At 27.2% G+C, this 24,486-nt stretch overlaps 1 protein-coding gene across 10 annotated transcripts in view; it reads left to right on the top strand.

Moving 5' to 3' along the window:
* The window catches only part of LOC119606704 (neurobeachin), a 99,817-nt gene that overhangs the window by 31,821 nt on the left and 43,510 nt on the right, over positions 1 to 24,486 (top strand). For 5 of the 10 annotated variants that reach the window (XM_037960278.1, XM_037960276.1, XM_037960333.1 and 2 more), the window contains exons 3-15: positions 1,036 to 1,162; positions 9,535 to 9,731; positions 9,824 to 9,945; positions 10,065 to 10,191; positions 11,323 to 11,442; positions 11,517 to 11,663; positions 12,013 to 12,478; positions 12,584 to 12,678; positions 20,345 to 20,485; positions 20,830 to 20,969; positions 21,043 to 21,256; positions 21,550 to 21,582; positions 23,832 to 23,840. In XM_037960278.1, the coding sequence (XP_037816206.1) occupies positions 1,036 to 1,162; positions 9,535 to 9,731; positions 9,824 to 9,945; positions 10,065 to 10,191; positions 11,323 to 11,442; positions 11,517 to 11,663; positions 12,013 to 12,478; positions 12,584 to 12,678; positions 20,345 to 20,485; positions 20,830 to 20,969; positions 21,043 to 21,256; positions 21,550 to 21,582; positions 23,832 to 23,840 (1,938 nt within the window). The remainder of the gene's footprint in view (positions 1 to 1,035; positions 1,163 to 9,534; positions 9,732 to 9,823; positions 9,946 to 10,064; positions 10,192 to 11,322; positions 11,443 to 11,516; positions 11,664 to 12,012; positions 12,479 to 12,583; positions 12,679 to 20,344; positions 20,486 to 20,829; positions 20,970 to 21,042; positions 21,257 to 21,549; positions 21,583 to 23,831; positions 23,841 to 24,486) is intronic. The other 5 variants (XM_037960295.1, XM_037960285.1, XM_037960314.1 and 2 more) reach the window with 3 other exon arrangements.

Genomic DNA, 24,486 nt, shown 5'->3' with positions numbered 1-24,486 from the left:
TATGTATGTATGTATGTATGTATGTATGTATGTATGTATGTATGTATGTATGTATGTATGTATGTATGTATGTATGTATGTATGTATGTATTCTGTCTGTATGTATGTCTGTATGTCTGTCTGTCTGTATGTCTGTATGTATGTTTAGTCTGTATGTCTGTCTGTCGTCTGTCTGTGTCTGTCTGTATGTCTGTCTGTGTATGTCTGTCGTTGTATGTCTGTATGTCTTTGTCCTTCTGTTTTTGTGTATTTTAGCACTGTATCGCATAAGCAAATATCATTAATGTTCTTGTTTACATATCGGTTATTATCCCTATATGCCAGTGAAAATATGAAAAGAACTTATTTACATGTAAGTACATATGTACATTCTACTTGTGTATATACATATGTATAGGTCTATGCATGTATGTGGTAAGCACACAATCATTAATACATGGAAACTCAAATTTGTGTACATTAGACCTGCCCCTGTAATATAAAATTTGTAATATAACTTTTGAATGTAATTTGAATTTTTTATTTTAATATGAAAAATGGGGTAAAGAAATAATGAACGAAAAAGTGGTCTGCATACCATGGGAGTAAAATTTAATACATACTAATTCACATTGGCAGTAAATTATATTAGTACTGATTGTCGGTGTTTTGTGTTGTTTTTAACTAAAAAACCTTAGCACACAGTGAAAATCACAATGGGAGTAAATGCTTATTTTTTGTTAATTTAATAGAATTCACATAAAGAAAATGTTAACGAAAGAAATATTTCTTAACACCACAGGGGTTTTTTTGTTGTTTTTTTTATTTGTAAAAAAATAATGTTTACATTTATTTCTTCTTGGATAGGTAAATATGTATATGCAAAATTATCTAGTTTCTGTGTTACTCCCTGATTCAGTAAGGCAGGCTTAAATTTTGTATGAGAAACTCGTACTCGTACAAAATATGTATAAATGTGTATTTGTTTTATTTCAAATATTCCAAATTTTTATTGTATTGTACTTTTTAAAATTATTATTTTTGTTTAATTTTCAGGCGGAAATATGGAGTGTCTTCATTGCAATTTTACGTAAAAGTGTTCGCAATTTACAAGCCTGTACAGATGTTGGCCTCATCGAGCATGTCCTCGTGCGTCTACAACGTTCGGAAACAGTTGTGGCTGGTAAGAACAATTTTCTTGATATATGTACATTTAGAACAGACTTTTAAATACTTTGACTTTTAAAATTGGTTTATAAATAAACAATTTTATTTCAGACGACAACTGTGGCCAAAAATATTTTTATGGTATTCTATATATATTTTGCATAAAATTTAAGTGTAATGACAAAAAATATGGTTATTTACATAGTTAAGAAATTTAACTTTTTACAGAAATTTAATACATTTATTAATAAAAATTTCTATTAAAAAATTAGCCAAGTTTGGCTCTCAATTAACCGGGAAAATCGATTATAGGGTAATTCCACAGACATTTCGACCACTTCAAATTTTCAACCCTTTCAAAATTTCAAACTTTTCGAGTTATAACTCGAAACATATATTCTACTCCTAATTGCGGTTTCTATGGCGTATAAATTGGATCCTTAGCTTATACGGTTCATATGGTATGGGTCTCTAAATTTTGGCATGTCGGGTACTTTTGTTCAAAATTAGAAATGTTGACGACTGAATAACTTTGGAACCAGTTATCCGAACAAATGATGTTTCATTCGACAGGACTTCGATTACTCGTTTTTGACATTTCATTAAAATTACATGAAGTCCTGGCACAAGGACCATATAGTGGAAAATGTCCTCTATCCTTGAATATCTTAAAAAAAGTATATTTTGTTCCAATATTTCAATTATATAAGACATGATTTCATATATTATTCACCATCATATTTATAACATTAATTTGATGGTCTGTGGTAATTTATTAGACTATAAATGTGTTAAAATGTATAAAAAGCACTCATTTACTATGGAAATAGTAAATGTAGCCAAATAAAAACTCCTATAACTTCCAAACCCATTGAGATCCCTTTCTAAAATTTTTACATAGCAATAACAATAATTTTGTCTATTTATCATAAAAAAATTAAGAAAAACAAAAAATCCTTTTTTAAGATATTCAAGGATAAAGGACATTTTTCACTATATGGTCCTTGTGCCAGGACTTCATGTAATTTTAATGAAATGTCAAAAATGAGTAATCGAAGTCCTGTCGAATGAAACATCATTTGTTAAAATCGGATAAATGGTTCCAAAGTTATTCAGTCGTCAACATTTCTAATTTTGAACAAAAATACCCGAGATGCCCTACTTTAGAGACCCAAAAAATATGAACCGAATGGGTTAGGGATCTAATTTGTACGCCATAGAAACCGCATTAAGGAGTAGAATATATGCTCTTGATTTGAAAAAAATCGAAGCGGACAAAAATTTAAGACATCGTTTTTTGGTCGATTTATTTTGGAATTACCCTATACAGAATGCTTCCGGTCCCGACCATTACGGAAAATCGAGGTCCCACTGTAATGCAATATTATAGTTATAAATTACTATCCAACATAAAATTTTTAATCTCCCATATTTAACCATATTCCCAAAATTTTGGAATATTAAAAAAGTATTAGTTTTATTTTTTTAATGAAAAAAGCAACTCTAGTGGCTTGTTATCAAAGAGTTATTTAACGTTGATGGAAACAAAATGCAGTTTTTGTTGCTTCGAAGTATGGCCTACAATATTGGCAAAGTGGTCGTCTGAACCAAAGTGCATGGGTCAAATGATGTCTTTTTTTTTGCAACATTTGTTATTTTTAATAAGAAATGTACAAACATACATATAAAAATATGGAATTTAGTTGGAAAAATTTAGGTTTAGTCAATTCCGGAAAATAATTTTCAGGAAATTTCGAAATTTTTTTTAACGATTTAATCTAGATTTCGCTACAAAATATCAGCAGATGGAATAATAGCAGATGGAAGTTTGACAGCTGATGTCTGTTTTAAACCACCTGCAAATTATTTTAAATTATAATAGAGATCGTGTATATTATAATTATAAATAACATTCTTTAATTTATCGTTTATTGAAATATTTAATACATTTCCCGGGAATGAGAAACATTTTCGATTAATTACTAGAAACGAATATAGTCCAGGATATTAGAAACCATTGATAAAATTTAATGCCTTTCAATGTTATAAATGGCTTATTTTACTATTTATTAACCTCTCGTTCTCAGTGTCAGCATCGATTATAGAAATATGTTATAAAATTTTATAAAATAAGAAAGGGCAATTGTTGTCAATTTATTATGTGCGAGTATTAAACAATGTCAAGTCAAAGTAACAATTTTAACACACATACTGCAAGGAGTTTTTTTCGATGAAAATAAATGTTTGTATTTTATAAAGATGAACATGCTCTCCTTATAAAAGTTAAGCAAGGAACTCTTCTTACAAGCACGTCACCTAAACGTGACTCAAGAACACAAATAACAAGTATAAATAAAAATATAAAAAACAAGTAAAAGGACCATGACACTCAACTCAATTTATTTACAATAAACTCTCAATTGACAAATCCACGCAACAACTTGAAACATTAACCGTCTTCTCTACACTTAAATTGATGTGTAAATATGTGTGTATGTATGTACATATTTCTAAAGGGTGTTAAATGTTCATAAAGTGTCGTGAACTTAAGTCATATACTCATACGGATGCCCATATTTGGATGACAAAAACATAAAATAATAATAAAACAAAAAGGATATAATTAACTAACTACTACAGTAGATTGTTGTATGTGCAAACATACATATGTACATATACATACATACATACATATGTATATGGAAGAATACAAACGAGCATGAATAAACTTACTCGAACCAATATAGTTTAGTGGGCAAAGATATGTTTGGATATGTGGGTAGTACATAATCTAATGAAGAACAGTTTAGTCGTGTAAAGATGAATGTAAGAATGTACATATGTACTATGTAAATTAGTAGTGTCCAAAAATATCGATTTTGCTCAAATGGGTTTAAAATTTTAGTCAAATTGGATAACGGGAATTGGAATAGGAGGGTAAAAATTATGTCATTCGAATTATATTGTTTTAAAATTCGTTTTTAGTAAATATATTAGGAAAAAGTCCTATTTGTTATTTGTTCATCGATAATAATGGTATATTAATATTATATTATTATTATTATTATACCATGTTGAAAAGACAATTTCTCTAGAAGATAAGATTTTGTTTAAATATAAATAATAAATTAAAATCCAATAACCGGCGAACAGACAAGCAGACACTTTGATTGGATTACAAACGAACACGTCAACATGTCACTCTAACCAACAAAAGACAATGGAGCAGGTGGTATTAAAATTTTGACATCTTCGTTTACAAGCACCCTTTATAGCCAGATGATATACACGAAAAAACATGTGTACATACATACACTAATATTAAATGAAGTCACAAATATATGTTGTATATATACAATACTCATGTAAATTAAAAGTAAAACAACAATATAAAATAGACAATAAAAACGTACTTTATTTTTTTTTTTTTTTGTATTTCAGATTATTACAAAATATGGGCCGTTTTAAAGTAGTTTTATCTATTTTCAAAAATCTTTATTATTATAACAAATATATGTATGTTCGGTGTGAGAGTGATTTTTTATTGTAAACGTCAAAACTAAAACTCATGTTTTTATTTACATACAATTTGAAAAGTAAATATGTATTTAGTTAAAATTCGGATGAGGAACAAATTCCACTATTAGGGAAGAAATAGTAAAATATATGAATCTCGTTTAATTTTTAATTATGCCAGTCTTGTAGTACATTAGCAATATGTGCATACATATGTGTATAATAGATTATGATAATTTGATAAAATTTCTTTATTGATACTTTATAGGTACATGTTTTACTTTTGTTTACGACATGAAAATAAAAGATTTGTTTCTCTACATTCCTTAGATTATTTTGAAATTATTTTATTATACTACATGATTTTGTGTCGTAATTAACTGCCAACGTACATATGCATTGGAATAGAAGGAAACATTATGCATTTTCAGAGAATACAAAATATGAACTAAATCTGCGTAATTAGGTTATATTGTTATACTCATTTTAAATAAATTACAAACAGTAAATGAAAATATATGCCACACCATACTGGAACCACTAATTCCACTCTTAAAGATTTGAGCGACATATGTACATTAGAGGTGCCCAAAAAATATGAATTTCGCTTGGATGGGTTTCATTTTGTTCATTAGTGTCTAAAACTAACGGGTTAAAAACTAAGCAAAAATTGTCCAAAGGAGTTCAGACATCTATTTCTATTTTTTTATTATACAAAATTCGCTAATAGAGGATTACCATCTACTAAATATGGAAACAGATTAGTAGATAATAGTTAGCAATTTTTTCATGAATATTGCAGAAAAAAACGTCATGTACAAATTAATACATCCTATGAACTTTTAATATTTTGAATGAAAATGGTTTGGGAAAAAAGGTCATGTTCGATTCATACAATTTATTACAAAATTCATTCAAGTTATGTATTTTTTTTTCTGTGTACTTACATATATATTTTCTTTAATGTTTAATACAAACATTAAAATAACGATGGCCGTTCGTGAGCTGGACCGGATACAAAAAGTCCTTTTTTAGTTATTTTTTTAAATTTTACAATATTTTGTAACGGTGTATAAAATTTTAAAAATGTGAATAAATTTTATTTACGTATGTATTTACGTATGTATGTATGTATGTATGTATGTATGTATGTATGTATGTATGTATGTATGTATGTATGTATGTATGTATGTATGTATGTATGTATGTATGTATGTATGTATGTATGTATGTATGTATGTATGTATGTATGTATGTATGTATGTATGTATGTATGTATGTATGTATGTATGTATGTATGTATGTATGTATGTATGTATGTATGTATGTATGTATGTATGTATGTATGTATGTATGTATGTATGTATGTATGTATGTATGTATGTATGTATGTATGTATGTATGTATGTATGTATGTATATTAATAACAACCATAATTTATTTTTTTTTTTTTTATATTATCGGCAATAACTCTTAAGTTTACGAACGGTCGCAAAATTCAGGACAGAGAACATATCAAGGCGTCGATTTGTGCAATAACCATTAAAATATCCTCTGACATTGCTTGGCACTAGGTTTTGAAACTTAAAGTTTTTGAAAAAAATTCATATTTAAAAGGTTTAAATAACAAATTTTCAATAATTATCTTCAAATTACTAATAATTTTCATTTTTATTTTAAGCACCAGTTCCATCTGTTTAATTAACTATCATTTCATGTAAATATTTTTGACTCATGTAAATATTATATAATATTTTTGAAATATAAATTATAATCACAAAAATATGAAAATTTGACTTTGACCTCATGTCATTTGTAAACGGTGACCCACAATGATACAAAATTTTACTAGTGTAAAGCTTAAAGTCCCCAGACTTAAATTATATATAACATTTTTTCTTCTCTACCTAATATGGACTTTTTGCCAAAAAATGGGATCTCTGACCCAGTGTGCGATTATTTAAGATTAATACATCATTGGACGCGGTTTTAAAAACACTTTCAAGTGATACCACATTTTTAATACATTGTTTCAAAACAAACCTAAAATATCAAAAAAATGGTTCAAAACAACCTTTTTAAATTTGGTCCAGCTCACGAACCGCCATCGCTAGACTTAAAATATTTTGGGAATTATCATAAAACAATGCAAGGTAAATTTTGAGAGGGGTAACAAAAACACGATTTTGCTATCCATGCAGAGTGAGTTGAGCAATTTTTGGTTGTTTTTAAAACAACTTTTTAACTCCTTATTTGTAAGTAGTAATTTGTAAGCGAGCGTGGAAAGTATTTGCCTTCAATCACCGTGTTAAAATAATGAGTTAAAATGTTAATGAATATGTAATAGCGGCTTTTTTAAGCATTTTAACTCATTACTTTTGAATGCAAGTTTTTGCTGGGTACATACATATTTACACTGACACTAACAATTGTCGTACAACATGTATTTAAAAACATATTTTGTAATATTTTCTAAAATATTTGTCCGATATACAAAAAATTAGTTTTTTATCGTAAGATAAAAAAGATACTGTCCTAATAAAATTTTTAATTGGAAAATTTTAAAATAATGCTCTATGCTTTTGTAAATTGTTTCTTAATTGCAACACCTCTATAATCTAACTCAAAAAATTTCCCGTACATCATAATGCTTAGAACTTAAACGTGTCTTAAATTAGGTAATAATTAATTCTATATTAGCTATTTTTTTTCTTATAAATTCCCCATATGTGTTTTATGGGATTTAGATCCCGACTCGGAGAAGGGTAGGAAGTTCTTCTTTTACGTTGTCACGTAACCATTCGCTCTAAAATTTCGACGAGCGGTTTGGATGGTTATCATAAACGAACAATCGTCTCATATGCCTAATTTTACAGCATTGGCTTCCAAATGTTGTTTAAAAATATTTAATTAATTATATTATCCAATGTCCTTCCACGAATATGATGTTTCCGAAACATCCTACAGACATTATACTCTACTTGTTTTTGTTTACGCCACACAAATTTCGGCTTTTTGATCCGAAAATGTTGCATTTACTTTCATCTGTAAGAAAATATAGTTTTCCAGTTGTATTCCGCTTTGTTTGCGTAATATTGGGATACTTCAAGCGATCCTCACATTCTTTACAGAAATAAACACTTAGGTGGAACACATGCCTTATATTGATTCAGACGATGAAAATTTTGTATAGTTTGTGCTTAGCTATTTCAATGACACTAACTCCTAAATCATGTCTCATATCGGTTCAAATTTCCGCGGCCTCTATATGTAGACGTTACTAATTTTCCCGGTTATTTTGTGCATTTCTACAATACATTATACAGAAGACAAACAAAAAATGTTCCTTCATTACTCATTTAAATTATTAATTCTTTGATTTTGATAGGATCTTTGGTTCCGGCATTAATTTGTATGTTCAAGAAACTTGTTTTGGATTTATTTTAAAAATTAAAAAATTATGTGTACTAAGTTTCAAAAAAAAAAAAAAAACATTTTTAGAGAAAAAAGCTCCTAGAATCGAATTTGTTCACGAGTATTTAAAATATTTGGCTTATTTTGCCTAAATTTTTGAGTTTCAGTTTAAAACGGAATTTTGGATTATTTTAACTTTAAATAAAATATATAATAAATAAAATATGAAATAAATCAATTATAAATTTTTGAAATATTTTTATTACGTTCTATATTAAGTAAGGACTACTGGATATAATTTGATAAATGTTTTTTGGCTATCGGTGGGCTAATGATTAGGTATGGAAAACAATCCGATTACATTAGCAACTTATAAAACCTTCAGCTTACGTCGGTTACTTTTTTCATTATATCTTTCTAGCAAGAAGACAAAAGTTGGTTTGTTCGAAATACCACATACTTACTTATATTGTAGATAATATATCTGTAATACACATATTATTATTTTCTTCACTAGATGCTATTCATTTAAAAATATCAAAAAGAAGAATGATTGCTGTAAGTAATCCAACTGCTCCTTTAATCAGAATATACTTGAAGAAGATTATTCACTCAACTGTGTGATTTCTTTTCTATTTTTGAACTCATGTGGATAAATTCATTATGCAGTCAACACGTGCACAATTAATAAAGCCTAATGAGCACACAATCAACATTGGAAGATGTCTGATAAAAATAAGAAACAAGAGCAGGAAAAACTTAAAATATATCCACCAACCAACGAAAGAACCAAAGAAATCGAGGAAAAACTTATAAAAATCTCTTACATTAAGATAAATTTTTATAGATAACAGTTTGAAAAAAAACATCTGCTTAAATTCGGTTAGCAAACGTAAAGGTTAATTAACTTCTTCATGTGTTGTAATTTCTATCGGGATGCTGTGTGGCAAGGAAAAGTAAAAAAGAAAATGAAATTTATACAAACTTCCGTTTCGATAGTATTTAGACGTGAGAAAACTGACAAAGTATATTTATACAAACATATGTATATGTAAAAATATTATGAGGGTGCCTCGCAAAATAAAATTGTATATAAATATAACTCTCTTCAATTTTCCACTACAGATTAATTTTAGAACCTGTACATCGAACATTTTTAATATATATATTTTTTTTAGTTTTCTATTTATGACCAATATTGTTGACAATTTTTAGTTTTTAAGATTCCAATCTTACGGGCTATTTATGGCCAATCATTTGTCACCAAATGTATAAATAAAAATCAAAATATTTAAGAAATGAAAAAATATACGAGAAATATAGTTAAAATTTATTCAATTTTAGAGACATTGCTACAAGAGATTCGCAAAAGTGTTGCGAATAAGCTTGTTTCAGCATTTTATTGCATAAAATTTAAACACCAAGAAACTGAAATGTTTTTTTTACGTTTCTTTTTAGATCTTCTTATCGAAATGTTGGGTGTTTTGGCGAGTTATAGTATTACTGTTAAAGAACTAAAATTACTGTTTGGTACGATGAAAGCTGTAAATGGTAAATGGCCTCGACACTCGGCAAAGCTGTTAAATGTTTTAAGACAAATGCCTCATCGCAATGGTCCGGACGTATTTTTTAGCTTCCCAGGACGTAAAGGATCTGTAAGTGCTATTTCTATGTTAGCTTGATTTTATTTTATAATATAAATTATAATATATTATTCGATTTAATTTATCTATTTTGACGATTACAGGCAATGGTTCTACCACCATTGGCTAAATGGCCATATGAGAACGGTTTTACATTTACAACATGGTTTCGTTTGGATCCTATTAATTCTGTGAATATTGAACGTGAGAAACCCTACCTCTATTGGTAAGCATTTTCTTTCCAATTTGTTACATTTTTAGTTAATTGTAATTAGTAAGTTCGTTGTCATACAATGAACGTATTTGTAATATCTTTCATTTCATTATATTTTTTTTTTTTCACAGTTTTAAGACATCAAAAGGTGTTGGATATTCCGCCCACTTTGTTGGCAATTGCCTGGTACTAACCTCAATGAAAGTTAAGGGCAAAGGATTTCAACATTGTGTAAAATATGAATTCCAACCTAGAAAGGTATGTATGTATGTTAAAATACGTGTTCATAGACATATATACATATTTGCATATAACCTACCAACAACTCAACTAACTGTAAATACATAAAAAGCCGACTTTTTCATCAACTAGTTAACATTAATAAAAAACAAAGAAAATATAACTTTATGTACTAAGTAGTATTTAGAAATAAATCTGAGGAAAGGCGACTTTACTATCGTTGTTTTTCGAAGTTATGATAGCGAAAACGATACCATAATTTCTTGGAAAACCATATCATAAGGAAGGTACCATTTATCACCGAAGTGATATCGTTATAATATCGTTTGGTTTATTGGGTAGTTAACTAAATAACACTTCCGTTAGCTCTAGTTTTTGAGATAAAGTCGACATGAAAGGTATTTAAGTCTAATTTCATCCGTAATTTACATTGTTACAAACTTGTTTTTGTTACCCCTCCCAAAATTTACCTTACTTTGTTTTATGATGATTCGCAAAATATTTTAAGTCTAGCTATGGCCGTTCGTGAGCTGGACGAAAATTAGAAAAGGTATTTTTGAATTATTTTTTTTTTTTTAATTTTAGTTTTGAAAGAATATATTCAACATGAGGTATCATTTGAAAGGTGTTTTAAAGGCGTATCCTATGATGTGTTAATCATAAATAACAGTCTCCTCATAATTGTCATATATAATTTTGCAAATTGTGTACACCTTTAGACGCGGAGTTGAAATCCCTTTCAAATGATACCACATATTGCATATTTTGCTTAAGAAAAAACTGCAAAATTTAAAAAAAATAATAAAAAGGGTCTTTTTTGTAACCAGTCCAGCTCACGAACGGCCATCGATGGATTCGATATATTTTGCGAACCATCATAAAACAAAACAAATATTTTTTGAAGCTGGGTAAAATATTGAGTTGAACATAAAAAATCGTGTCCCCCATAGGATATTTTCATGAAAACTGTCCAGCTCACGAACGGACAATATTAAATCCAAAATATTTTGGTTAACATCATATTACATAACAGAGAATATTTTAAGGGGGTAACTCAATCACCAATTTTTGTGAGTCGGTCTAATATACATACATAGATACAAGTTTTTGCTTTGTCTAATAATGAAATATTTACTTTTTTCTAAACAGTGGTACATGATAGCAATTGTGTACATTTACAACCGCTGGACAAAAAGCGAAATAAAGTGCCTGGTTAATGGACAATTAGCGTCCAGTACTGAAATGGCGTGGTTTGTCTCAACAAACGATGTAAGTATATTTAATACAAAAAAATTTTTTGTTTCGGTAATCATAAATATTTGGTTTCGTTTCTTATTTTTTAGCCATTTGACAAATGTTATATAGGGGCTACACCCGAGTTGGATGAAGAACGTGTCTTTTGTGGTCAAATGTCTGCTATATATTTATTTAGTGAGGCTTTGACTACTCAACAAATTTGCGCAATGCATCGTCTTGGGCCAGGTTATAAGGTAAAATTAATTTATGTTTTGTTTTGTTTTGTAAATCTTGTAAATTCTATATTAATTCAATCATTTTTCAATTCTATTAAAAATATAATTTTTTAAATGTTAAAAAATAAAAAAATATAAAATTTACACAATCCCTTATTTTTCTTTCTTCTTTTTCTACAATAAATCAAACATAATTTGTTACCAAAAATTGTTTTGCACTCTTCTGTAATGTACATCACTGAATATGCTGATACCAAATGTTCACCGCCAACAAATATGCGTTCAAAATATCTGTGTATTTGTTCCTTTTTATTATTATTTTTGCCAAACAAATCATGCACAAAATTCAAAATATTAAAATAACCAGTCACAATTCCGCTTCGATAATGAGTGCTATTTGAACCTGCCGGACAATCATAAAAGGGTGAGTCAACAACAGTTACTACAGCAACAACAAACACCAACCCAACATACCGCCGCATTGTTATTAGCCGAAGCCGATGTCCAATCGATTGATTGGGCGGATGAAAAGTTAGACCTGCAAGCTGCATTTGCAAAGATACGTACTGTCTTGGCAGCTCGAAGTGCTAATGCAAATGCTGTCTTACAGGCCTTAACGGTTGGAGGCAGTGGATCAACTGCAAACTCAACCGAGGTCCACTCCTCATCGGCTACGGTAAACGCAACATTAGGCCAAACCAGTTTACAAAATAACAATAGTCCAAATACAACAACCATAGGCGAAACGACAACAATAACAACTAGTGAAAGTCATTTGTCTAAAATCACCGATTCTTTAAGTCACATGCCCATTAGTTCGGCTTCCCCTCTTGGTATTTATTTTCATTTATTTTGGTTTATTATTATTTATTTATTTATGGTTTTATTTTTTGTGCTTTTGTTTTTTTTTTTTTTTTTTGTCTTCTTATTGTTTTTAGATCAATTACGTCGAATGTCTTCTTCGTCTATTAGCACTTTGGACTACATGAAATCCTTTGCTGGTGATGTGGAAGAAATTAATCAGTTAAAGGCTGTAAGAGTTTTTTATTTGTAAAATTATTTCTTATGTTTGTATTTGCAATCGTATTTATTTGTATTATTTTTACTATCGGAATAACGTTATTTATCTTATAAACACATATGTACATATCGTCACCTAAAACGCAAACGGATTATCTAACATTTTTAATATTTTATATGAGAAGCAAAAAACAATTTAAATTTAAAAGTTTGTTTCTGTCAGCACAATTTATTATTATTATTATTATTATTATTATTATTATTATTATTATTTATATTATTATTATATATTATTTATATTATTATTATATAAACAAATGGATTATATATTAGACTATTGTCTAGTCAAACCTATAATTTATTAACATAGTACACAATGATGTACATATACACATAAAAAGAGGATAAATTGTTCTTTTTACCTTTAAGGTCTTATTCAAAAACTTTTATCAAGGTTTATAAATCAAATTTTCATACAAAATTTGTTCTATAAACCTTTAATAAATGTTTATGAATAAGGCAGTTAATGTTTGAAAGTTTTTTAGAAATCCCTACTTTTGTTTTTTAATAAAATCGCTAATATTAGTCGGATGAGTCAAATTTTTTGGATATTTGTTTTGGTGCAATACATTAGAATCAACAATAAAATCGATTTACGTTTCAGGTGACGATATATACATACAGCGTTTGCACAATGTTTTTCGTACGCACTCCTTATTTTTTATTCAAATATCAATATTGATTAAAAGAAATAGCATATTCGCACAATTTAAAATGGTGACGTGAATACCTTTAATCATTTACCTACATACATGAATGAAAAAAATAGTTTTGAGCATTTAACTATTTTTAAATAACTTTCAAACTGATTGCCGGATTTGAAAAATAAAAGTAGGTTTTAAGAGCATTCTCATCTTAATTTAAACCAAATTTTTACTTATCAAATATAAGTGAAACAATGTGCACAATGTTTTTTATATTTTTAAGTTTTTTTTTTATGGAAATTAAAATATTTAAAGGTAATTTAACAATTTTGTACATCATTAGACGCGGAATTTAAACCACTAAAAATAAATAAAAAACCTAAAAAATGCATACGATATTTTGGGTAACGTCATTAACATAAGAAAGTATTTTCTATGAGTCCATGATTCCAACTTCGACCTTATCCTTTACCATTATTGTGAAGAAATTCCACATAAGCGTGTTTTGTAAGAACCAGGATACATCTACCAAATCATAAGGATCGGTACATAATTGATCCTTCCCCATATAAGGTAGCCTTCATAACTGGCTTTGAAGTGCCATTAGAGTGATGAAATGATTTACTTTAATAAACGAATCACTGACTCATGCCCTATTGTGAAAATCACCCTGTGCCTCGTATTTCTAGAATCGAGAAAAAAATTAAAAGGATTGTAGATTTTTGTAATTTTTTCATTTGATCACAATACAAATATCATTCAGAAAATGGCTCGAAAGCTCATAACTCACTTATAAGCACTAGTATTAAAATGAAGTTCGACATAAAAAGATTTTTTTTATAAACATAAATCCCGCCAATTCAATAAATTTCTAAAATATTTCGAATTTAAGTATAAATTCAACACAAATGTTAATTTTTCTACTATAAAGAATAAATCATTATTCTAAACATACTTATGTGGGGTACATTATTGACGGTTAATCCAACTATAATTTCTTACTTGTTTTTTATTAAAATAAGTATCACAATTTCACTGGTATTTCTTAATAGATTTACTTTGTTAAAAATTGTGTTTGGACAATATGCGGTATCACGTGTTGATTTTTGTGATTTTTACTAAAACTTATTTTATAACATTATTAAACTTTTTGCAATTTATTTTCACAATTTTATTTATGCTTCCACCATATAATACTGATTACATTGTAATATATAAAATCTAAAAATTTTAAATTCGGCTACGCTGAAGCTTTTGTACCCACCACCAAAATGTGATTTTTTTTATAAAATCACTCATTTACTACAAGACTACAAGCATAATCCAAAAAAGTAATTTCGAAAAAAATTACTTCGAATGGTTAATGACATTTTACTATTTTTTTATATAACTTTTAAACAAAACAAGGATCTTGAAAAATTAAACTACACAGAAAAAAGTTCCAGCATAAATATTATGAACTGCTTTCAGTGACTAAAGTTAATAATATTTAAGGATAAGTTCTTAAATTGTATGAATTTTTCCATTTTTATTTTTTAAAAATAATCTAGAAGCCTTTTCTTAAATATTAAAAATTGTATTTCTATTTGATACAAATCTTTGAAATTTTCTTTGGAATTTTTTTTATTTCTTTATGGTTTTTAGATTGAAAACAATGAAATATGCGCGTAAATTGTAGGATTGTATGGATGTTTAACTATATTTGTTAATGTTTTTTATTTCATATTTTGTTTTCTAATGTTTTTATTTATTTATCATATAAAATTAATATATAATTAATATTAAACAGATTAATAGTTAAAGGATATTTTTTATGAAAAACAAAGAAAATAATTAAAAAAAACAAAAAAAAATCGTTTATGTACAAATTCATACATTATATGAACTTTTTTTATGAACTCTTTTGAATGAAAATGGTTTGGGAAAAAAGTCATGTTCGATTCATACAAATTGTTACAAAATTCATTCAAGTTATGTATTATTTTTTTCTGTGTAGATTAAAATAGTAAAGTTTTATATGTCTGAAATTTAATTTTTATTTATACAATTTTTGTAAAAATATAAGTTTAATTTTACCTTTACTACAAAAAATCGATCTCACACCTAAAATAATATACATATTTGAAATTTGATAAATCTGTATGAAAGGCTTTAGAATGATACATATTTGTTGCCCTTAGTTTAAAAACCCGAATTTTCAATTATGCCAGTAAATTGTAGTAAATGACCGATTTAATAAAATGTATTATAAAAAGTTAGAATTTAATTCAAAAACTTATTAAGATTATCCTAACAGTGTTATTTTTTCAAACAAAATAAGAATTTTTGGACCGCGTAGGGACGAATGTTTTTTTATATAATTAAATTTTTGGTGGTAGCTATACAATAGGTTTGTAACTTTTTGCAATATCGAAAATACCTTAACAATACCTTGTAGAGGTGTATGTTACGCAATATGATATTATGTTTTCGATATCGTGAAAAAAGTTCCCGCACCAACCGCGATGAAGTTTTGTATAAATATCACGTTTTTTTGAAATGAGAGAAATTTATACTTTGGTAATAATTTTGCAAGTTTTTTTACATTATCTATATATTCAAAAAGTGCTAACTCAAAAATGTCCAGTTTTAAGAAGAAAATTTGAAAAAACAAGGTTCTCGAACGTAACAAAAATAGTAGTTGTTTCTTGGGGAACAATTCAATCGTCGATTTTAGCGACTGATATGTCTTTAAAACTGTTGCTAACTGATATGTCTTTAAAATTATTATACTTTCACCCAAAAATTATTTATATTTTTTTAATAATCATGTTCGAATGCACAGTGGTATAGAAATAAATAAAGATGGATATAATTCTGTAACTTCTAAAGGGTTTGTTCGATTCTAATGAAATTCACATACTTAAAGAGAAAATGTTGATGAGTTTACGTTTTAGCCAGAGGTTCGTAAAGGAGGACATCTCTAGTATGTAAAATTTTTAAAACTATTCTATTTCTTCGTTTGTGTTCCTTTCGATCACATATTCACCAAAAAAAAAAATTTTTTTGGAATTTTTTCAAAATTTTTTTTGGGAATTGAGGGATTCGTGATAACAAATATTACATTTTTTCACTTATTTTCTCAATGAAATAGTTTGTTTAAATTTTAAAATATTTGTTTTCGCAAAAATACAAAAAAAACTTTTTTTGCCATATTTTTTAAAAAATTATTTCTTAAAGAATTTCTGAAAAGTATACTTATTTTCCAATCCATTGAGATATAAAACCTCTTCACATGTAAAATTAAGGAGGAAATATTTAACATTTCATGGTAAAATTGGCTCCCTTGGTTTTATCATCATTGTGTTGGATACGTGACGTATACGTATTATTTAATTTTAGTACAAATTTACAATTTTACCATGAGATGTGAACTATTTAATCTTTAATATGTCATGTGAAAAGTTTTATATATCGGTGGATTAGAAGTTTAGTCTACTTTTCAGAAATTCATAAATTTGTTTATCAATTTTTTTTAAATGAGGCAAAAATCTTTTTTGTTGAATTCTGCGGAATCAAATATGTATATAAAATTTTTAAATTTGTTATCACAAATCCCTAAATTCACAAAAAAGTTTCAAGTTAAGTTAAAATTTAGGCGAATAAAAGAAAAGTGAATAAAATCGGGAACCCGCTGATGCGATCGGTAAAAACGTTGAAAATTTAATTTTCAAATGCCAATATCATGAAATTTTATAATGGGATATAGGTACGTTTATATAAACCTTATCTATTCTAAATTGTAAATGAAAAACTCTCTATCTTATCCAAAAATTGCTTCAAACTCTATTATTTTGGATAATTTTCTGTTGCAAAACAAGTGTTTTTACTAAATCTACAAAAATATTTCAATTCGGTTTAATAGTTATCGAGATATCGCTCATTATGACACTAATTTGATTAGTTTTATAGCCGTGTTTAACCATATAACATTGATTTTGGACAAAAATCTTATAATCTGTTGCTTTTTCAACAATTTGGTTTATATTACTTCAATAAATTTCATAAAATATAATATTTATTGATATTAAATCAAATCTGAAGGTTGTAAAAAAATTTTCGTAGAAAAAAAGCTCTATCTGATATAAATTTTGTGAATAATTTTGCAAATAATGCAAAATTTTAAAATCTTTTTATATAACGAAAACTTGCGTTATTTTAGATAGAGACTATTGAATATAGTCCCTCGATATATTAATTTCTCAATTTCAATTTGTAATTTCTTAATATAATGTTGGAATTCTGAATTTCAGTTTGTTTTTCTCGATGTTAATTTGCATTTCTTAATTTAATTTTATTATTTCGCAATAATAATTTGGATTTCTCATTTTCAAATAGGTTTTTCTCAATATTAATTTAAATTTCTGAACTTTAATTTTTAATTTCAATATGAATTCGTATTTTCTCAATTTAAACTTATATTATGAATTATGGACTTTTAAATAATTTGCTGAAAAAATACCTCGTATGGGGGCTTGGGACAAATGAGGTCCATTCAATACAAAAATCGGCGGTACGGTTAACTGTCATAAAATTATAGATCTGCTGATTTTTGTAGAAATATTTGTAGATTTAACAAAATTATCAGCTGTAAAGCATTATTTAGGGATCCGGTTGTATGAGACCTAACCCAGCAAAAAAAGTGTGGAAAAAGATGTAGAATTTTCATCACAACTAGTAACCCGAAGTGCTTCAAATTCGGGTTAAAACCTATGAATTTTACATTAGCGTGTCATTGGAGGGATGTTGTTCATTTTGGCAACTTTGAACTACATCTAATCTTATTTTTAGAAGCAGTAAAAATCCGATATTTGGATTTTAAAAATAAAACACATTCTCTTAATGACACGCTTATGTAAATTTCATTACTCTTTCACCAAATCTTAATGTACTTCAAATATGTTATTTGTAATGACTTTTCCACATCTCTTTCCTCACTTTTAACTGGGGTTTCATTTGTAAGGAAATATTTGGTTTATAAAAGTGAAAAATATGTAATCGCATTTTAAGATGTGATTAAGATGTAGTATGTAAAGTATGACATCAAATATTTTTTGCTGGGAAGTGAAATAATGGAACGATTTTATACATGGGCAATTTTGTGTCAAGTGACCAAAGGGTCAAATTTGGATATTTTGGTCATACAGGGTTTTATTCAAATGAGTGTAACTTTTCACTATTGGTCCTAACAAAAAGAAGTTCAGATAGCTTTTCTTCGTTGTTTTCAAAAATATGTTTTATTTTTTTTAATGTTTTTTTTTTTTTTTTTGCTCAGAAGAAAGCTTATACAATTTCCTTTAAGGGCTTTATAGCCCCGTAATGGTATGCGAGTTTAATTCACTTTTTTAACTTTTTAGCATAATTTTCCCATATTTTTCAAAATGGATGTATTTGTTTTATTACAAAAGAAAGGTTAGATTATTTTCTTTAAGAGCTTTAACATTTTTAATAGTGTCTCGATATGTCAAGGAAAAAATATTTTCTTAAAATATAAAACAAATTTCTCTAAATGCAAGGAAAAAATTATTTAAAAGGATACTTCATAAAATATAAAACAAATTCGAACTAAATTAATAATAAACGCCAATTTTCTTATGAAAAATATCGTTAAAAAAACGCATGTACATATTTGAGCAAAACTCCGATCTATTCGAAAATTTAAAAATCAAAATTTTGAAAAAACGACAGTAGTGAAACTAAAAAACGACTTTGAAACACAAAGTCGATCACCCTAATATGTAGTAAATCAATTACACAAAAGATTTGCCATCTTGTACAAAATACAATTTCATCTGATGTTGTTTTTATTTCGCTTTTAATTATCGAAATTATTAGAGTGTGAACTATTGGCACAAATCAATTGAAAACACATGTGTACACTTGTATACATACATATATCGATGAACACATACATATATATATATATATATATATATATATATATATATATATATATATATATATTAGGGGTATGAATTTTTAATATTTTTGGAAAATATCAGATGATTCGAACTTCTTAGATACCGCCTTTGTCCTGGGTTCAAATGGTAAAAATGTCCTTTTTTAAGGTTTTTTTAATACATACATAATGTATGTATATGTCTTAATTAAATAGCCAATACAAGATCGAGTGGAAAATCAGTTTTGAAAAAATAAGTTAATTAATCAAAATAGGACCAGCTGACCAATGGGATCTTAACATGAACTGAATTTTCATTTTCGGAAGGAACATGAGCAACTTCCATTTTGGGGTCATCCTAATGTACATGACACGTGGAATATATTTTTAATTGAAATCAATATATTTCTCCGTAGTTGATGGATTGAAACAAAATACGAATCAAAACAATGCACAAAAACAAGTACTCTAAAGTTTTTTGAGTGAAATGAAAATAAAAAAATTATTTTATTTTCTGAAATGTATTCTACTTGAGATGTACTTTCATATAAACAAGCGTTAGTTAGTTATTCTACTGGAGATGTACTTTCATATAAACAAGCGTTAGTTAGTTAGTTAGTTAGTTAGTTAGTTAGTTAGTTAGTTAGTTAGTTAGTTAGTTAGTTAGTTAGTTAGTTAGTTAGTTAGTTAGTTAGTTAGTTAAAATGCTCTTGGTCTATGTAGATTTAATGTTTTTAGCTTTACTAAAACACTTTTAATAAAATTTTTTTAAGATATATTTTATGGACAAATAAAAAGTAAAGGAAAGAGCCGAAAGTGAAAAATTAAAATTAAATTTTTATTTAATAGTGTTCATTATAGGCATTATATCTTAGTACGGCACAATGTTGTTGTAATTAAAATTTTATGCTAATAATACGGACAAAGAAACTCAATAAAAAATAAAATGAAAAAGAAATAAACTATGTATAATTAACAATCAAGGAATAAATTAACATACATATGTATTGAATGCTATTTTTTTTTGTTTACTTTAGGTTCTATATGACGGTAAATTATCTAACGCCATTGTATTCATGTACAATCCAGTGGCAACCGATGGTCAACTATGTTTACAGTCAGCACCCAAAGGAAATGTATCATACTTTGTACATACACCACATGCACTTATGTTACAAGTAAGTATGGGATAAATATAATAAATAAACCTACAATGCATAAATATGTATTTACCATGAAATTCGTAGGAAATTATAATTTTGTATAGTCAAAGGGATTGTTCTCTATATCATATGTATTTATTGTGGGCAAGTTTTGCTAAACCCCAACTACCTACTTATGGTGCTTTATTTAATGCTGTGACTGGAAATTCCTTTGGTCTTTCTCTTGAGATATTTTTTCTTTTGCTTCATTTTTGTCATGTTTCATGCAGTAAACTTTAGAATAAATATAAAATTGCACAAGTTTTTATACTTTTGTATCATAACAGTTTTTTTTTAATTTCTCCGTCTTTGCGTTTTAGGATGTTAAAGCTGTTATTACACATTCCATACACTGTACATTAAATTCTATAGGTGGTATTCAAGTTTTGTTTCCACTTTTCTCACAATTGGATATGGCCCATGAGGGAATTGGCGATATGAAACGTGACCCAACATTGTGGTAAGTTGTTTAGTTCATTTGTACATACTTAGTGGTAAATATTTTCGATATTTTTGTGTTTTGTTATTTTCAGCTCGAAGCTTTTAGGTTTTATTTGTGAGTTGGTTGAAACTTCACAAACCGTGCAGCAGCACATGATACAAAATCGGGGTTTTTTAGTTATATCATTTATGCTGCAACGATCGTCTAGAGAACACTTAACTCTAGAGGTGTTGGGCTCATTTCTTAATCTAACTAAGTATTTAGTTACGTGTCTATCGGCCAATAGTGATTTATTGCTCAAACAGGTAAGATATTTTATTTAAACGTATACATATGAATGTATGTAGCCGCTACAAATTTCTTTTGTCTGAAATCCTGTTAAAAATTTTAACGTTACCAATTTTGATTGAGAAAAGCTGGCATGTGTAATACATGTGTGTAGAAATTGTAAAATCGACAATGCATGACAATGTTTATTATACATACTACTTAATATTTTAATTATTTTTTTGTAATACAAATAATTAATTTTTATTGTACTTGTTTGTTTTCTTTTTCAATTCTATTTTATGTAATAAAAACACACACACAAACACAGTTAAACATGGGCTTGCGATATCCCTTTAAAAAAGTAATTTATTAATATGTTTCTTAAGATTAGAGTAAAACACTTTTTGATTACAAATAGAATAAGTATGTACATTAGGCTCTCCCGTGGAGCTCTTTTTTCTAGGAATACCTCTCAAATATAAGTTTTACTGAACACGAGAAAAATAAAAATTAATGTTTTTCGAATGGTCCGCAGTTCCCTACAATATTTAAAAAAAAAAATATTGCGACAATTTTGACACCTATTTCGGTAAAATGCGAAAATAATTTCCATCTCAAACTAAAAATCATTTTGTGGACTACACATACTTTAACAAAATTTTAAAATTATTTTTCCCATAATCAGCTCAAAATTACGGAATTTTTGAGATCCATTTGGAAAAGATTGCTTTTTAACATTTTGTACTGAAATCAAGATTTTCAATCGCTAGTAGGGAACTGAGATCCCTTTCAAAAAAATATTTTTTTTGTGTTCAGTACATTAATACTTCTTAAAAAGGCTGTTACTCGGGACACTCTAATGTACATGTATGTATGTATGTATGTATGTATGTATGTATGTATGTATGTATGTATGTATGTATGTATGTATGTATGTATGTATGTATGTATGTATGTATGTATGTATGTATGTATGTATGTATGTATGTATGTATGTATGTATGTATGTATGTATGTATGTATGTATGTATGTATGTATGTATGTATGTATGTATGTATGTATGTATGTATGTATGTATGTATGTATGTATGTATGTATGTATGTATGTATGTATGTATGTATGTATGTATGTATGTATGTATGTATGTATGTATGTATGTATGTATGTATGTATGTATGTATGTATGTATGTATGTATGTATGTATGTATGTATGTGTCTATGTAACGTATACGCCCGGAAATTTATTTAGTTGGGATATTTTTTCTCAAATTTTTCGGTATTTGTTTTTTAAAATAATAATGTTCTTACATACAGAATGTCTATATCAAGGTTGGCAATCCGATAAAATCGGTGTTTTTGACAATAGAGTTCTAAAAATTTGCAACAAAATGTATTTTGGTGCAGTGGACCATTTTCAATCCAAAAGTCGATTTAAAATTTTTTTGTTGTTACGCACTTTTGCATTTCAGGTGACGATTATTTCAAGTATGTATATCAATCAATACCAATACTCAATTGAAAACAGTATTTAATGAAATTAATAACAGTATTGGTTGCCAACCTTGGTATATATACATTCAAAGCTTCGAAAGAATTAATAATTTATCAATCAATACCAATACTCAATTGAAAACAGTATTTAATGAAATTAATAACAGTATTGGTTGCCAACCTTGGTATATATACATTCAAAGCTTCGAAAGAATTAATAATTTTTTTTATTGAATTATCATTTAATAAATTATTAATTGTTTAAACGCATTTTCTGATATTAAATTCAGATAATTATTTTTTAAAGCTTTCAAGATATTTAACGAATTTAATACCATTTAACGTTAAATTTCTTGCGAATAACAGTTTTGTTTTATAAATCAAACCATATTTAAAGCCTTATTCATAACAATTTATCAAAGGTTTATAAATTTAATTTTCATACAAAATTTGCGTGAGCGTAATATATGGAATCATATAAATAAGAATTGCCATTCATTTACTCCTACAATGAATGAATTATATTTGAATCTAAGTCAATAATGCCCAAAGAATGTAACTTGTGAATTAATACCTTGAGTATGATATAAAGAATAGTGTATTCGTACATTTCAGGCGGAGTTGTGAATTAGTTTTAAATATAGTTCATTCTTACTAAGATCTTCATACATTTAAGTTTTTATTATATTCCGAGCATGCTATTATTTTATATATATACATTTTTATTTAAATTGTTCATGAAAGTTGCACTATATATATATATATATATATATATATATATATATATATATATATATATATATATATATATATATACATATATATATATGTGTGTGCATTCGTATGTTTTTCAGTACTTATTTTATTTTTTTTAACTTTATTATTAATTATTTATATTTTTATGTCTTTTTCTACTTTGTCAAACTCTCTTTTCACATTTCAATTCGAAATGATAAATTATGTTAAAAATGGCTCTCTTTTTTCGAACAAAAACAACCAAATTAATTAAAAATCTTTATTCTCTGAATGCTTTCCAACCCGTTTCCTCATATTTAAACTTTAAACAAAAACACTTGTCATCATTTTCTCTCTCTTAAACGTCATCTTAACAAACAGTTTTACCAGGTGAAAAGTTTGATACTATAAACGAAAGAACATTTTTTACTTTTTTGTTGTATTTTAGATGAAATTCTTCAACATATATTTAATATTAGATTTATGTGTTAATCTTAGATTAGAACTTAAATTAAACTGCGTTACATTAAATGTTGTAAAATAAATTTATGCATATTTATATTCAAAATCATATTATTTATTTTCATGTAAATTGTTATTATTTATTTAAATGTAAATTGAATCATCAAAGAGTTTTTAAAATGGTTTCGCTCATTTGCGAAAATTGCTTACTTGTTCCAATGCAATGATGTATCTCATCATTGCATTGGAATGGTTATGAAAATACTTTTATGGAAGATACCGCCAGTAAACATGTCCATTTAATAAAAATTTATTTAAATGTCGCGCTCGAGAGCAATTTAGAAGCAACAACATATAAATTACTAAACATTTTATTGAACTAGAAATATTAAGAAATGGGTTATGCATACTTTTATGTGTATCAAAAATTTAATTTCATGAATACTTTTAAACAAATTTAATTTTTCGAAAAAAAAATAATAATAAATAAAATATATCGTGACCCTATATTCAAAATGTGCGAACTCAATTTTGGGCAAAGTGAGTTTTGATGCAAAAGGATTCCTCAATGCAT

This window comes from Lucilia sericata, unplaced genomic scaffold (assembly GCF_015586225.1).
Source record: "Lucilia sericata isolate MDLA Ls3-8-SP2 unplaced genomic scaffold, ASM1558622v1 Contig000018F_arrow, whole genome shotgun sequence".
NCBI lineage: Eukaryota > Metazoa > Arthropoda > Insecta > Diptera > Calliphoridae > Lucilia > Lucilia sericata.
Note: the sequence above shows the minus strand (reverse complement) of the source record. Positions and strands in the feature narration are given on the sequence as shown.